Source organism: Coregonus clupeaformis, unplaced genomic scaffold (genome assembly GCF_020615455.1).
Source record: "Coregonus clupeaformis isolate EN_2021a unplaced genomic scaffold, ASM2061545v1 scaf0341, whole genome shotgun sequence".
In the NCBI taxonomy this organism is placed as follows: Eukaryota; Metazoa; Chordata; class Actinopteri; order Salmoniformes; family Salmonidae; genus Coregonus; species Coregonus clupeaformis.
The window spans coordinates 354,064-369,803 of NW_025533796.1; the positions used below are offsets into that span (position 1 = coordinate 354,064).

General features: G+C 48.4%; 1 protein-coding gene across 1 annotated transcript in view; it reads right to left on the reverse strand.

The window, feature by feature from the left end:
- LOC123484508 (integrin alpha-10-like) overlaps positions 1-15,740 on the reverse strand; it is a 55,731-nt gene that overhangs the window by 14,723 nt on the left and 25,268 nt on the right. The window contains exons 8-11 of the mRNA XM_045214937.1: positions 7,884-8,034; positions 1,957-2,122; positions 884-957; positions 580-724 (exon numbers count right to left, since the gene is read on the reverse strand). Of these exons, the coding sequence (XP_045070872.1) occupies positions 580-724; positions 884-957; positions 1,957-2,122; positions 7,884-8,034 (536 nt within the window). The remainder of the gene's footprint in view (positions 1-579; positions 725-883; positions 958-1,956; positions 2,123-7,883; positions 8,035-15,740) is intronic.

Sequence of the window (15,740 nt, forward strand, 5' to 3'; positions counted from 1 at the left end):
TGGGAAATACGTGAGAGACATTTGGAAGGACTTTTTGCTGGGTTGGCCACTAGCTGCAACGTGGACTACAGTAAGGCTGGGGAAAAGTTATCTGAGCGAGTGAGAATTATGATTTTGGATGTGGAAGAGACATCCCTGAACTGTTAACCCTTAAAGAGCCACAAGAGAACAGAATTTTGTTATAGTTTCGTTAATTTCCCAAGACCTATAATAAAATCCTTGTTTTGTTTGAACCTTGTCTCCTTGCACTACTTGAGCAATCCCGCTGAAAGCTGTGTAGCCTCTCGTGACGTCACAACGTGTAAAACAGTGATACGTTTAGTAGTATTACGTGTAAAACAGTGATACGTTTAGTAGTATTACGTGTAAAACAGTGATACGTTTAGTAGTATTACGTGTAAAACAGTGTAAAGGTTGGTAGTATTATGTGTAAAACAGTGATAAGTTTAGTAGTTTTACGTGTAAAACAGTGATACGTTTAGTAGTATTACGTGTAAAACAGTGTAAAGTTTGGTAGTATTACGTGTAAAACAGTGTAATGTAAAGTGTACATAGTGTAAAGTAAGTAAGTAAAGTCACCCAGATAGGCAGCATGGTTCTTGAGCTCCTGGGGGAACTCTGACTCAAAGGCCTCTCTGGTGGGCATGATGCGCCCCTCAGTGCCTTCCTTCAGCACCCCTCCGTCCCAGTCATACGCCCCCACCATCCCAAACAGGATCCCATCCTGGAACACACATGCATGGGAGAGAGGGGAGGGGTGGATAAACATACAGTACAATGAAAGATCAGAAATTCAAGTAAAGTGTACATGAAACTCTCTCCATCCCCCTCACCCACCTCCCTCTCTTGCACACGCACGCATACACACAAACGGTGGACTCACATCGAGAACGTGTGTGGAGAAGCCGATCTGGGACATCTCAAGCTCAAAGGAGCTCTCATTGTACCCCAGCGTCCCTGTGACGAAACAGAAACATCAAAACAATGTTTGACAAACCTTTCTAGTGCCTTTTCTGTAGTATCCAACACAAAAATCAAGTTGAGCAGACCTCTCTGTCGCCAAGCTACTACTTTGTGTCATGTCATTCAAACATTATTTTATTAGTGCAGTCATGAGTCTCACCCTCTCATGTTTCTGTGCCCAACCACATATCTGTGTGGTGTTTGGGGTTCAGTGACTGAGTGAGGGGCTATTGGGACCTCTGATGAGGTGAAAGCGGAACAGGCTTACCCTAACCCTAACTCTCAGAGGAAGTTAAGTTTAATGTTTGGTTAATGTTTGTTCTGCCAGTGCCAGGTGGCTGACACATGAATACTGTGATGGGACTAAATGTGGCATCCTGTTCTGCCCACTCTCACACATGAACACACACTCCTCAATTCAAATACTGTTATTTTGTATTTGTATCCCCCTTCCATCTTTTCTCCATACATTCCCTCCCTCCCTTCCTTCCTTCCTCTCCCCAATCTCCCACTATCTAGATGCCACAGGTTAGTGCCCTCTCTCTCCCTCCTCACTCAAGAACCCAGGTGGTATACAGAATCTACCTCCCTCATCCTCCTCTCCCTTCCTCCCCTCCCTTCCTCCCTCGCTCCCTACAGACTTCAGGGTGGCATAATTTCTCAGTCTTCCTCCCTCATTCCTGTAAGTGTTGTGATAGCTGCTCCCACCCATCTTTCCTTTTAAAGGTAGTGGCATCTATCCATCCCTTCCTCTTTCATTCCATCTAGGATTGAATGTGGCACCATTCCCTCCTTTTTTCCCTCTTTCTCATAAGAAAGAGAGTAAGAGAGTAGCATCTCTCTTTCTTCTAACTTTCTCCCTGCCTAAATAAGAAAGCAGGGACTCCCTGTCTCCAGGTCACACACACCCTTACCTCCTTTCTCTTTCCCTCACTTTCACCTCCCTCCTCTCCTCTCCCTCTCTCCCCCTTACTCTCCCTCGCGCTGTCTCACCCTCCAGAGTGAAGATGCGGTCTCCTAGTGCATCTACGATGTCGTTGAGTGCCGCCTCGTCAGTCACGTTGAAGAAGTATTTGTCGTCAGGGTCGCTGGCGATGTACTTGATCTCACTGATGAACGTCTCTGGGTCCTGCTGCCTGCGGATGTAGTGACCCAATACCTGGAGTGAGAGAGAAAGGGATGAGGAAAGAGAGGGGGGGAAGAGATAAAGAGAGAGGAAGAGAGAAAGAAAGGGGTAGAGGGAAGGGTAGAAAAACAAAAGAGAGAGATAGAGATACAGAGAAAGGGAGGTGGGTGAGGGGATGGAGAGAGAAAGAGATACAGAGAGAGGGAGGTGGGTGAGGGGATGGAGAGAGAAAGAGATACAGAGAGAGGGAGGTGGGTGAGGGATGGAGAGAGAAAGAGATACAGAGAGAGGGAGGTGGGTGAGGGGATGGAGAGAGAAAGAGATACAGAGAGAGGGAGGTGGGTGAGGGGATGGAGAGAGAAAGAGATACAGAGAGAGGGAGGTGGGTGAGGGGATGGAGAGAGAAAGAGATACAGAGAGAGGGAGGTGGGTGAGGGGATGGAGAGAGAAAGAGATACAGAGAGAGGGAGGTGGGTGAGGGGATGGAGAGAGAAAGAGATACAGAGAGAGGGAGGTGGGTGAGGGGATGGAGAGAGAAAGAGATACAGAGAGAGAGGGAGGTGGGTGAGGGGGATGGAGAGAGAAAGAGATACAGAGAGAGGGAGGTGGGTGAGGGGATAGAGAGAGAAAGAGATACAGAGAGAGGGAGGTGGGTGAGGGGATGGAGAGAGAAAGAGATACAGAGAGAGGGAGGTGAGTGAGGGGATGGAGAGAGAAAGAGATACAGAGAGAGGGAGGTGGGTGAGGGGATGGAGAGAGAAAGAGATACAGAGAGAGGGAGGTGGGTGAGGGGATGGAGAGAGAAAGAGATACAGAGAGAGGGAGGTGGGTGAGGGGGATGGAGAGAGAAAGAGATACAGAGAGAGGGAGGTGGGTGAGGGGATGGAGAGAGAAAGAGATACAGAGAGAGGGAGGTGGGTGAGGGGGATGGAGAGAGAAAGAGATACAGAGAGAGGGAGGTGGGTGAGGGGATGGAGAGAGAAAGAGATACAGAGAGAGGGAGGTGGGTGAGGGGATGGAGAGAGAAAGAGATACAGAGAGAGGGAGGTGGGTGAGGGGATGGAGAGAGAAAGAGATACAGAGAGAGGGAGGTGGGTGAGGGGATGGAGAGAGAAAGAGATACAGAGAGAGGGAGGTGGGTGAGGGGATGGAGAGAGAAAGAGATACAGAGAGAGGGAGGTGGGTGAGGGGATGGAGAGAGAAAGAGATACAGAGAGAGGGAGGTGGGTGAGGGGATGGAGAGAGAAAGAGATACAGAGAGAGGGAGGTGGGTGAGGGGATGGAGAGAGAAAGAGATACAGAGAGAGGGAGGTGGGTGAGGGGATGGAGAGAGAAAGAGATACAGAGAGAGGGAGGTGGGTGAGGGGATGGAGAGAGAAAGAGATACAGAGAGAGGGAGGTGGGTGAGGGGATGGAGAGAGAAAGAGATACAGAGAGAGGGAGGTGGGTTAGGGGATGGAGAGAGAAAGAGATACAGAGAGAGGGAGGTGGGTGAGGGGATGGAGAGAGAAAGAGATACAGAGAGAGGGAGGTGGGTTAGGGGATGGAGAGAGAAAGAGATACAGAGAGAGGGAGGTGGGTGAGGGGATGGAGAGAGAAAGAGATACAGAGAGAGGGAGGTGGGTGAGGGGATGGAGAGAGAAAGAGATACAGAGAGAGGGAGGTGGGTTAGGGGATGGAGAGAGAAAGAGATACAGAGAGAGGGAGGTGGGTGAGGGGATGGAGAGAGAAAGAGATACAGAGAGAGGGAGGTGGGTTAGGGGATGGAGAGAGAAAGAGATACAGAGAGAGGGAGGTGGGTTAGGGGATGGAGAGAGAAAGAGATACAGAGAGAGGGAGGTGGGTGAGGGGATGGAGAGAGAAAGAGATACAGAGAGAGGGAGGTGGGTGAGGGGATGGAGAGAGAAAGAGATACAGAGAGAGGGAGGTGGGTTAGGGGATGGAGAGAGAAAGAGATACAGAGAGAGGGAGGTGGGTGAGGGGATGGAGAGAGAAAGAGATACAGAGAGAGGGAGGTGGGTGAGGGGATGGAGAGAGAAAGAGATACAGAGAGAGGGAGGTGGGTTAGGGGATGGAGAGAGAAAGAGATACAGAGAGAGGGAGGTGGGTGAGGGGATGGAGAGAGAAAGAGATACAGAGAGAGGGAGGTGAGTGAGGGGATGGAGAGAGAAAGAGATACAGAGAGAGGGAGGTGGGTGAGGGGATGGAGAGAGAAAGAGATACAGAGAGAGGGAGGTGGGTGAGGGGATGGAGAGAGAAAGAGATACAGAGAGAGGGAGGTGGGTTAGGGGGATGGAGAGAGAAAGAGATACAGAGAGAGGGAGGTGGGTGAGGGGATGGAGAGAGAAAGAGATACAGAGAGAGGGAGGTGGGTGAGGGGATGGAGAGAGAAAGAGATACAGAGAGAGGGAGGTGGGTGAGGGGATGGAGAGAGAAAGAGATACAGAGAGAGGGAGGTGAGTGAGGGGGATGGAGAGAGAAAGAGATACAGAGAGAGGGAGGTGGGTTAGGGGATGGAGAGAGAAAGAGATACAGAGAGAGGGAGGTGGGTGAGGGGATGGAGAGAGAAAGAGATACAGAGAGAGGGGAGGGGGGTGAGGGGATGGAGAGAGAAAGAGATACAGAGAGAGGGAGGTGGGTGAGGGGATGGAGAGAGAAAGAGATACAGAGAGAGGGAGGTGGGTGAGGGGGATGGAGAGAGAAAGAGATACAGAGAGAGGGAGGTGGGTGAGGGGATGGAGAGAGAAAGAGATACAGAGAGAGGGAGGTGGGTGAGGGGATGGAGAGAGAAAGAGATACAGAGAGAGGGAGGTGGGTGAGGGGATGGAGAGAGAAAGAGATACAGAGAGAGGGAGGTGGGTGAGGGGATGGAGAGAGAAAGAAGGGGGTAAAAGTAAGGGACAGGAAAAGGGAAAGGTAGAGTGAGAGATAACATTAACAGACAATTCTCTACGTCTTCTGCCAATAACTCCTCCATGTTTCACAGGGAGAGAGAACATTTATATAAAAGGGAGAGATATTACTGAGTCAGGATAATCTGAGAAGACAGAGAGAGAGCTTCCAACACCACCCCCATACAGTACAGTAGAGGACAGAAACTGAATCAAGGACAAGTACAGAGAGACAGCCAGATGTGCAGAGTATAACCCCTTAAAGGGTTCTAACTAAGGGGGTGTCTTAAAACAGATACTGTCCGTAGGGTTCTAACTAAGGGGGTGTCTTAAAACAGATACTGTATGTAGAGTTCTAACTAAGGGTGTGTCTTAAAACAGATACTGTCTGTAGGGTTCTAACTAAAGGGGTGTCTTAAAACAGATACTGTACTTAGGGTTCTAAGGGGGTGTCTTAAAACAGATACTGTACTTATGGTTCTAACTAAGGGGGTGTCTAAAAACGGAGTCAGCTAAAATGTTTGGGAAATACTGCTCTAGCAAACCGTGAGAGTAAAGAATTGGTCCAGATAGGGGGAGAGCGATAACTGGTGTGGTAGGGCTCTCTAGTGTGAGGAGGCTATAGTATCACCTACAGCTTGCAGTCTGCAGTTCAGAATAGCCTAAACACTTCAGTAAGGAGCAAATTCCTCCCCAGAAACCCAATCCCAAGAATCCTTCCCTGTCACTCTGGCTGCCAACCTAACTAAGGAAATTCTCTGTTTTCAAAGGGGACGGAGGGAGGGAGGGAAGGAGGGAGGGATGGAGGGAGGGAGAGAGGGATGGACGGAGGGAGGGAAGGAAGGAAGGAGGGAGGGAGAGAAGGATGGAGGAAGGGAGGGATGGAGGGAGGGTGTAATGTGAAGAAAGCCTACATTATAAATGTACACATGAAGATCTTATAGAAGCAGAGAAATTCCGTTGGTCTTGCCAGCTGCTGCTGGTTTGTCCTCAGATTCACGAACGGAGAGAGAGGGATAGAAATACAGATGGCGGGAGGTAGCTTGTTAAGTATTGAAAATATACAGTGAAGTTATAGCTACTGCACATGTATACACACACATGCACAGGCACACAAACAAATGTGCAAACAGACAAACACACACCCTGTAACCCCTCCCCGTTGACTGTAAATTCTGTGTGAGTCGGCAGGCAGGCAGGCTGATGTATAAAACATGACTCAGGCTGTTATTTTAGAGAGCTTGTTGCTCTGCTCTCCCCAAAGGGCTGTTTTCTGTCCTACACACACTGGCAGCAGCAGGACAGAGAGCAACAACATCAAAACATTGCAGTCTTCACAGTGAAACCACTTTTCTGCACCAAGACTCCCTGGAGATTCTCTCTCTCTCTCTCTCTCTCTCTCTCTCTCTCTCTCTCTCTCTCTCTCTCTCTCTCTCTCTCTCTCTCTCTCTCTCTCTCTCTCTCTCTCTCTCTCTCTCTCTCTCTCTCTCTCTCTCTCTCTCTCTCTCTCTCTCTCTCTCAAGGTGGCTCAGGATGAACACATGTCCTACAAATGTTGGCTGTATAGGCTACAGTATAAGGTGATCTGACCATGAACTCACTGTGACTCCTAACATCACATGGATCAGTTAATTCATAAATATCTGTATCTGGCTACCTACAGAGCAGTCAACTCAACCAAACACACAACTTAACCCCACAAGGATCTAGACTCTTTAGTCTTGTTCAAGATATCATTCATTGAACAGGCTTTAATGGATGAAAACAAAAATACAGGAACTCTTGCATTCCCCTGTCCAGTTATGCCAGATCAAACAAGCCACTCCAGTGTCCCAATGTTTCTACTGTGGTTCCTCTGGTGACAGTGGCTCTGCAGGTCCCAGTGTTTATATTGTGGTTCCTCTGGTGACAGTGGCTCTGCAGGTCCCAGTGTTTATATTGTGGTTCCTCTGGTGACAGTGGCTCTGCAGGTCCCAGTGTTTATATTGTGGTTCCTCTGGTGACAGTGGCTCTGCAGGTCCCAGTGTTTATATTGTGGTTCCTCTGGTGACAGTGGCTCTGCAGGTCCCAGTGTTTATATTGTGGTTCCTCTGGTGACAGTGGCTCTGCAGGTCCCAGTGTTTATATTGTGGTTCCTCTGTTGACAGTGGCTCTGCAGGTCCCAGTGTTTATATTGTGGTTCCTCTGGTGACAGTGGCTCTGCAGGTCCCAGTGTTTATATTGTGGTTCCTCTGGTGACAGTGGCTCTGCAGGTCCCAGTGTTTATATTGTGGTTCCTCTGGTGACAGTGGCTCTGCAGGTCCCAGTGTTTATATTGTGGTTCCTCTGGTGACAGTGGCTCTGCAGGTCCCAGTGTTTATATTGTGGTTCCTCTGGTGACAGTGGCTCTGCAGCTCTCAGTGTTTCTACTGTGGGCTGGGGAGGAGTCTCAGACTACCCTGCCACCGGAGTCTGTTCTACCACACCACCAAAACCACACCACCAGAGACACTGACGGTGTGTGTGCATGTGTGTGTGTGTGTGTGTGTGTGTGTGTGTTAGGGGGGTTAGGGTGGGGCAGGAAGGCATAGCTGTTGTTACCCACTGGGGTATTTTAAGGAGCCAGAGGGGTTCAGTTAGTGATTTGCTGGGGCTATTTTAAAGACCACAGGCATTATTTCAGGCCAGTTTGAGGCTGAATGGGAGGATGGCTAGCTCTCACGTTATGCGAGGTGATATGGTGGAAAAGCTGTATCAATACAGCGGTTTCAGGAGTGGGGTTGGTTGGTGAGACTGTCTGCCATATTGGTTAGCGGGTTTGTGGTGTAGCAGGCATGCTGCATTCATGTGCTCCATGAAACAGTGTGTGTGTGTGTGTGCATGCGTGCGTGTGTGTGCGTCTCTGTGTGTGTGTGTGTACTCACAGCGATGGCGTATCTGGTGATGTTTCTCTTCTCACACTCCTCCAGAGCGTCCGGTAGCTCCTCCCCATCATGTGACTCTCCGTCCGTCACCACAATCATGACCTTGGTGGCCCCCTCCCTCGCCCCCCGCTCAGGGCTGAACGCCTCCGTACTGGAGAAAGAGAGATATAAAGAAACTTCATTAGGTAAATATCATAGTGCTTATGTCAGCACGGTCAAACAGCAAGACCAAAACTGCTTACATGTACATTCACTTTCCACTGCCCTGAACCAAACCACAATCAAATACAAATATTGTTCAAGAGTTCAATCCAAAACACCATCATCATCCACAGTACGTAAAACGCGTGACAGACCTCAACTACTACAGAGAGAGAGAGGGAGAGAGGAGGGAGAAAGAGAGATGGTGTGAGAAAAGACAAAGAGAGGTGAGGAAGGAGGGAGGAGGGAGGAGAAGGGAAGAGAGGTGAGAAAGGAGAGAGGAGAGGGGAGAGAGGGGAGAAAGGAAAGAGGAGAGGGAAGAGAGGTGAGGAAGGAGAGAGGGAAGAGAGGTGAGGAAGGAGAGAGGAGAGGGAAGAGAGGTGAGGAAGGAGAGAGGGAAGAGAGGTGAGGAAGGAGAGAGGAGAGGGAAGAGAGGTGAGGAAGGAGAGAGGGAAGAGAGGTGAGGAAGGAGGGAGGAGAGGGGAGAGAAAAAGAAAAAGAGGGATGAGAGAACAAGTGAGTGAGCAGGAAAGACAGAACAGAGAAAGAGAGGAACAAAGGAATGTGGGTGCAAAAGGAAGACAGAAAGGTAGAGGAGAGAAACAGAGAGAGGGAGATGGAGGATAGAGGAGAGAAAGAGAGGAGGGCGAGTGAGGCTAGAAGAGAGAAAGAGAGAGGGGGAAGATTAGGGTGGCTGGAGTTCACAGGAGGTTGGTCTCAATTTAATTGGGGAGGACGAGCTGTGGTAATGGCTGGACCGGCTCGTAGTAATCAGTGGAATGGTATCAAATACATCCATGTGTTTAATGCCATTCCATTTACTCTGTTACAGCCATTATTATGAGCTGTCCTCCCCTCAGCAGCCTCCACTGGCGGAGATAGTATACACAGAGTTTCCCTACATCTAAAATAAACAGCCGCTAGAAGAAGATAATAGATAATTTAGAGTGCGCCTCAGAGTTAAATAACACAGTTGGGAAAAACAGAAATTGGGTGTGAGAGGGAGAGTGACAAAGACTGTGTGTGAGTGTGAGTGTGAGTGTGTGTGTGTGTGTGTGTGTGTGTGTGTGTGTGTGAGCGCTTCCAAGAACTGTTTGTGAAAAACTGGGAGATTGGGTACGATACGGATAGTGACACAGAACCTGAAAACCCCCTAAAATGACTAATAAACCATAGGTGTAATCAGGCCAGACTTGACGATATATGAGCCAGACAGACAGACAGTCAGACAGACTAGTCAGACAAACAGACAGACAAACTAGTCAGACAGACAGACAGACTAGTCAGACAGTCAGTCAGTCAGACAGACAGTCAGACAGGCTAGTCAGTCAGACAGTCAGACAGACTAGTCAGACAGACAGACTAGTCAGACAGTCAGACAGTCAGACAGACTAGTCAGACAGACAGACTAGTCAGACAGTCAGACAGACTAGTCAGTCAGACAGACTAGTCAGACAGTCAGTCAGACAGTCAGTCAGTCAAACAGTGAGACAGTCAGTCAGTCAGACTAGTCAGACAGTCAGTGAGTGAGATAGTCAGTCAGTCAGACTAGTCAGACAGTCAGTCAGACAGACAGTCAGACTAGAAAAAGAAAAGGAAAGCTGCACACTCTAGTAGCTCAGATGCAATAATTTAATAACCTAATAACCAACGTTTCGACAGACAAGCTGTCTTCATCAGGGTATAATGACAAACACTAAGGGTCACTAGTTTATATAGTGTCAAAGGACACACGCAGGTGTCTGTAATCATGGCCGGGTGTGGCCTAATAGCATTGGTTAATTCACAGATAAACAGAACATACAAAAAACATGGATAGCATACGATCATAGATCGTCCTCCCCAATTCCAAGCATCTGCCTCTAACCCTAGGAAGCTCTTTGCCACCTTCTCCTCCCTGCTGAATCCCCCCCCCCCCTCTCTGTGGATGACTTCGTCAACCATTTTGAAAAGAAGGTTGACGACATCCGATCCTCGTTTGTTAAGTCAAATGACACTGCTGGTCCTGCTCACACTGCCCTACCCTATGCTTTGACTTCTTTCTCCCCTCTCTCTCCAGATGAAATCTTGCAACTTGTGACGGCCGGCCGCCCAACAACCTGCCCGCTTGACCCTATCCCCTTCTCTCTTCTCCAGACCATCTCCGGTGACCTTCTCCCTTACCTCACCTCGCTCATCAACTCATCCTTGACCTCTGGCTATGTCCCTTCCGTCTTCAAGAGAGCGAGAGTTGCACCCCTTCTCAAAAAACCAACACTCCATCCCTCTGATGTCAACAACTACAGACCAGTATCCCTTCTTTCTTTTCTCTCCAAAACTCTTGAGCGTGCCGTCTCTAGCCAACTCTCTTGCTATATCTCTCAGAATGACCTTCTTGATCCAAACCAGTCAGGTTTCAAGACTCGTCATTCAACTGAGACTGCTCTTCTCTGTGTCACGGAGGCTCTCCGCACTGCTAAAGCTAACTCTCTCTCCTCTGCTATTGTCCTTCTAGACCTGTCTGCTGCCTTTGATACTGTGAACCATCAGATCCTCCTCTCCACCCTCTCCGAGTTGGGCATCTCCGGCGCGGCTCACTCTTGGATTGCGTCCTACCTGACCGGTCGCTCCTACTAAGTGGCGTGGCGAGAATCTGTCTCCGCACCACGTGCTCTCACCACTGGTGTCCCCCAGGGCTCAGTTCTAGGCCCTCTCCTATTCTCGCTATACACCAAGTCACTTGGCTCTGTCATATCCTCACATGGCCTCTCCTATCATTGCTACGCAGATGACACACAACTAATCTTCTCCTTTCCACCTTCTGATAACCAGGTGGCGAATCGCATCTCTGCATGTCTGGCAGACATATCAGTGTGGATGACGGATCACCACCTCAAGCTGAACCTCAGCAAGACGGAGCTGCTCTTCCTCCCGGGGAAGGACTGCCCGTTCCATGATCTCGCCATCACGGTTGACAACTCCGTTGTGTCCTCCTCCCAAAGTGCGAAGAGCCTTGGCGTGACCCTGGACAACACCCTGTCATTCTCCGCTAACATCAAGGCGGTGACCCGATCCTGTAGGTTCATGCTCTACAACATTCGGAGAGTACGACCCTGCCTTACACAGGAAGCGGCACAGGTCCTAATCCAGGCACTTGTCATCTCCCGTCTGGATTACTGCAACTCGCTGTTGGCTGGGCTCCCTGCCTGTGCCATTAAACCCCTACATCTCATCCAGAATGCCGCAGCCCATCTGGTGTTCAACCTTCCCAAGTTCTCTCACGTCACCCCGCTCCTCCGCACACTCCACTGGCTTCCAGTTGAAGCTCTCATCTGCTACAAGACCATGGTGCTTGCCTACGGAGCTGTGAGGGGAACGGCACCTCCGTACCTTCAGGCTCTGATCAGTCCCTACACCCAAACGAGGGCATTGCGTTCATCCACATCTGGCCTGCTGGCCCCCCTACCTCTGCAGAAGCACAGTTCCCGCTCAGCCCAGTCAAAACTGTTCGCTGCTCTGGCACCCCAATGGTGGAACATGCTCCCTCACGACGCTAGGACAGCGGAGTCACTCACCACCTTCCAGAGACACTTGAAACCCCACCTCTTTAAGGAATACCTGGGATAGGATAAAGTAATCCTTCTTCCCCCCCTTACCCCACCCCAAAAAAAAAAAAATTATTTAAAAAAATTACATTTTGTAAAGTGGTTATCCCACTGGCTATAAGGTGAATGCACCAATTTGTATGTCACTCTGGATAAGAACATCTGCTAAATGACGTAAATGTAAAAAAATGTAAATGTAATACAACTTGGCTACATAGGCCCACAAACATTTACAATGAATAGCAAAATCACAATAATCACAAGAATGTCTTCAAATCAAAGTCTAAGTTGAGACCGAAGGGAGCAAGGGTCTTTAAATTAAAGATCCAGGCAGCCTCTCGTTTTAACAATAAGTTGTCGAGGTCACCCCCTCTCCTAGGGAGGGTGACATGTTCGATGCCGATATAAGGTAGGGACGAAATCGAGTGGTTCGCTTCCAAAAAGTGGGCAGCAACTGGGTATGTAGAGTTTTTGCACCTAATGGTGCTACGATGTTCCGAGATTCGTACTTTTAATTTGCGCTTTGTTTTACCCACATAATGTTTACCACAAGGACAAGTTATAAGATAAATAACTGCCTTAGTGGAGCACGTAATAACACCTTTGATTGGGATCTGTTTCCCTGTTTGGGGGTGTTTAAAGGATCTACATTTGTAAGTGCTAAAGGATCTACATTTGTAAGTGCCATTGCATTGACCGCAGCCATTACACTTGTAGTATCCATCCGATAGAGGCGCAAATAGACGTTGTGCAGGGATATTTAGGGGTGGTAAATCCGAGTTTACCAATTGATCTCTGAGGTTTCTGCCCCGCGAGAATACAACCAAGTGAGGGTCCAAAAGCACATTACGAATACTGTCATCGGATCTTAGAATGTGCCAATGTTTGTGAACGATTCCCTTAATTTGTTCAGAGCACTTTGAATAGCGTGTCATTAGAACGCAAGAATGCTTCTTTTTGCGAGACTGTCCCTGAAAGAGGTCAAGTCTCGATTTGTTTTGAATTTTCTCAATGGCAGTATAAATCTGACCATTTTTGTACCCCCTCTCCTTGAATTTTCTTTGCGTCTCAGCCATATTTCGGTTGAAATCTGATCATTTTTTACAAATTATTTTGATTCGACAGAATTGGCTGTAGGGCAAACTGTTTTTCAAGGGAAGCGGGTGACAACTATCAGCCCTCAACAAACTGTTACGATCAGTAGGTTTCCTGTAAAGATCAGTGTATAGAACATTATCCTCACACAAAATCAGAAGATCAAGGAAACTGATTTGACGTGTGTCAGATTGCATAGTAAATCTCAGGTGCTCAGAACAAGAGTTAAGAAAAGCATATAATGCCTGGAGCTGTTTTAAGTCACCTCTCCATAGAACAAAAATATCATCAATGTACCGTTTCCAAATAATAATGTTTGGCAAGAAACCATTTTTGAGAGGATTGAAAATTGACTGTTTCTCAATGTAACCCACATACAAATTAGCATAGTTAGGAGCCATAGGGGATCCCATAGCAGTACCCTTCGTCTGAATAAAGAAATCATTTAGAAACATGAAGTAGTTGTGTGTGAGTACTATTTCAGCCAGTGTTATAATGCATGCACTGGAAGGTAGTTAATTTGGGTCACAGACTAGTCAGTCAGACAGACTAGGCAGACAGTCAGACAGTCAGGCAGACTAGTCAGACAGTCAGACAGTCAGACAGACAGACTAGTCAGACAGTCAGACAGTCAGGCAGACTAGTCAGACAGTCAGACAGTCAGACAGACAGACTAGTCAGACAGACTAGTCCGACAGACAGACTAGTCAGACAGTCAGACAGTCAGACAGACTAGTCAGACAGTCAGTCAAACAGTCAGACAGTCAAACAGTGAGACAGTCAGTCAGACAGTCAGTCAAACAGTCAGACAGTCAGACAGACAGATAGACAGTCAGTCAGATAGACGGTCAGTCAGACAGTCAGTCAGTGAGTGAGATAGTCAGTCAGTCAGACTAGTCAGACAGTCAGTCAGTGAGATAGTCAGTCAGACAGACAGACAGTCAGACAGTCAGTCAGACAGTCAGACTAGTCAGACCAGTCAGACTAGTCATTAAATTCAGTTGCTCATTCCCTTTTACAGTACACCACTACCACATCACTGGTGTTACCATGACACACAATCTAACCTAAACACAAAATATGTGCAGCGACAACACACACACACACACACACACACACACACACACATGCTAGTACACATGCAAGTACACACATACACATGTACACACACAAACATATAGCCGCACCCTGTTTATCTGATGGTGACCTGTTTTGACCACTGGACGCTTTGGGTAGTGTCTGCTAGCACTTGACACACACACACACACACACACACACACACACACACACACACACACACACACACACACACACACACACACACACACACACACACACACACGATGCCTAGTGCAGCCAGTGTTAGTGAACTCAGTCATTTTCAGGCGTAACTCTGGCCCAAGCTAAATATAAAGTATGTGGTGAACCGCAAGAAACAGTCTGGTTAAAAACAACCGTTTCCCCTGCACAGCCTGCTAATTATCCAGCCAGCCTGAGAGACGAGAGGAGAGAGGGAGGAGAAGAGAAGAGGGGGGCTGAGGAGTAGAGAGGGAGGAGAGAGAGGGAGAGAGAGAGAAAGGGTGGAGATGAGAGGGGAGAGAGGGAGGAGAAGAGAGGGGGTGAGGAGTAGAGAGGGAGGAGATAGCGAGGAGAGGGGAGAGAGGGGAGAGAGGGAGGAGAAGAGGGGTGAGGAGTAGAGAGGGATGAGATAGCGAGGAGAGGGGAGAGAGGGGAGAGAGGGAGGAGAAGAGAGGGGGTGAGGAGTAGAGAGGGAGGAGATAGCGAGGAGAGGGGAGAGAGGGGAGAGAGGGAGGAGAAGAGAGGGGGTGAGGAGTAGAGAGGGAGAAGATAGCGAGGAGAGGGGAGAGAGGGGAGAGAGGGAGGAGTAGAGAGGGAGGAGAAGAGAGGGGGTGAGGAGTAGAGAGGGAGGAGAAGAGACAGCACAAGAGGAGAGATGGAGGAAAGGAGGATGTAGTAGAAGAAAGGAAAAAGAGAGGGAAGAAAAAGTAACACAAGGAGAGGTTGTGAAGAGGAGAGATGACTGAAGAAAAACATTCTAGAACACTAGTGGAGCAAGAGAGAAAAACACTTTTAAAAACGATTTATTACAAACACGCATAAAGCAGGAATAAACCAGCAATCACTGCACTGCAGAGTCACATGACCAATTAAGGAGAGCAGGGAGACCAGGGCCTATGGAACATACAGCGAGAAAGAGACACAGAGAAAGCAATCAATAAAAGAATAGTGTGAAATCCACTAGTAAAAAGAGGAGGGTAAGAGCCCAGCTCTGATGTGGTTGAGAGAACGTGTGAAAATACAGAGGGATAAAACTGGGTGAAAGAGAAAATGAAGGAGGGGTAGAAATTCGAGAAAGAGAGGGACATATGAGAAGAACAGAATGTGGAAGGGGAAAAGAGAGAAAGAGAGGGACATATGAGAAGACCAGAATGTGGAAGGGGAGAAGAGAGAAAGAGATGAAGAGAAGAGAAAGGAGGGGGAGGAGCTAGATGAGAGAGTTGTGCTAATTGGGAGGTCTCGTTGTAATTAGACACACTTTTATAGTCAGTAGTGTGGTCATGACACAACGTGTGTGAGTGTGTGGTCATGACACAACGTGTGTGTGGTCATGACACAGCATGTGTGTGTGTGCGTGTGTGTGTGTGTGTGTGTGTCACAGGGTAAAATGTGTACGGCACAGTGAGAGGCAGTAGCTGATACCCTTTTAATAGACTGCTTTACTCTCCTATATCACTCATTTAGCCTGTATGTGTCTTATACTGCTCCCAGTGTGTGTGTGTGTGTGTGTGTGACTGTGTGTGTGTGTGTGTGTGTTTGTACAGCTGCAGTGGCTGTAGGAGCTGACCAGACTGTACTACAGTGGCCACACCTGCAGCTCTGCTGACCCAGCTAACAGCCATGTTGTTAAAACTTCCAACCCCGTCAGTCTTACTCCCCGTGCCAGCTCTGGTGTCTT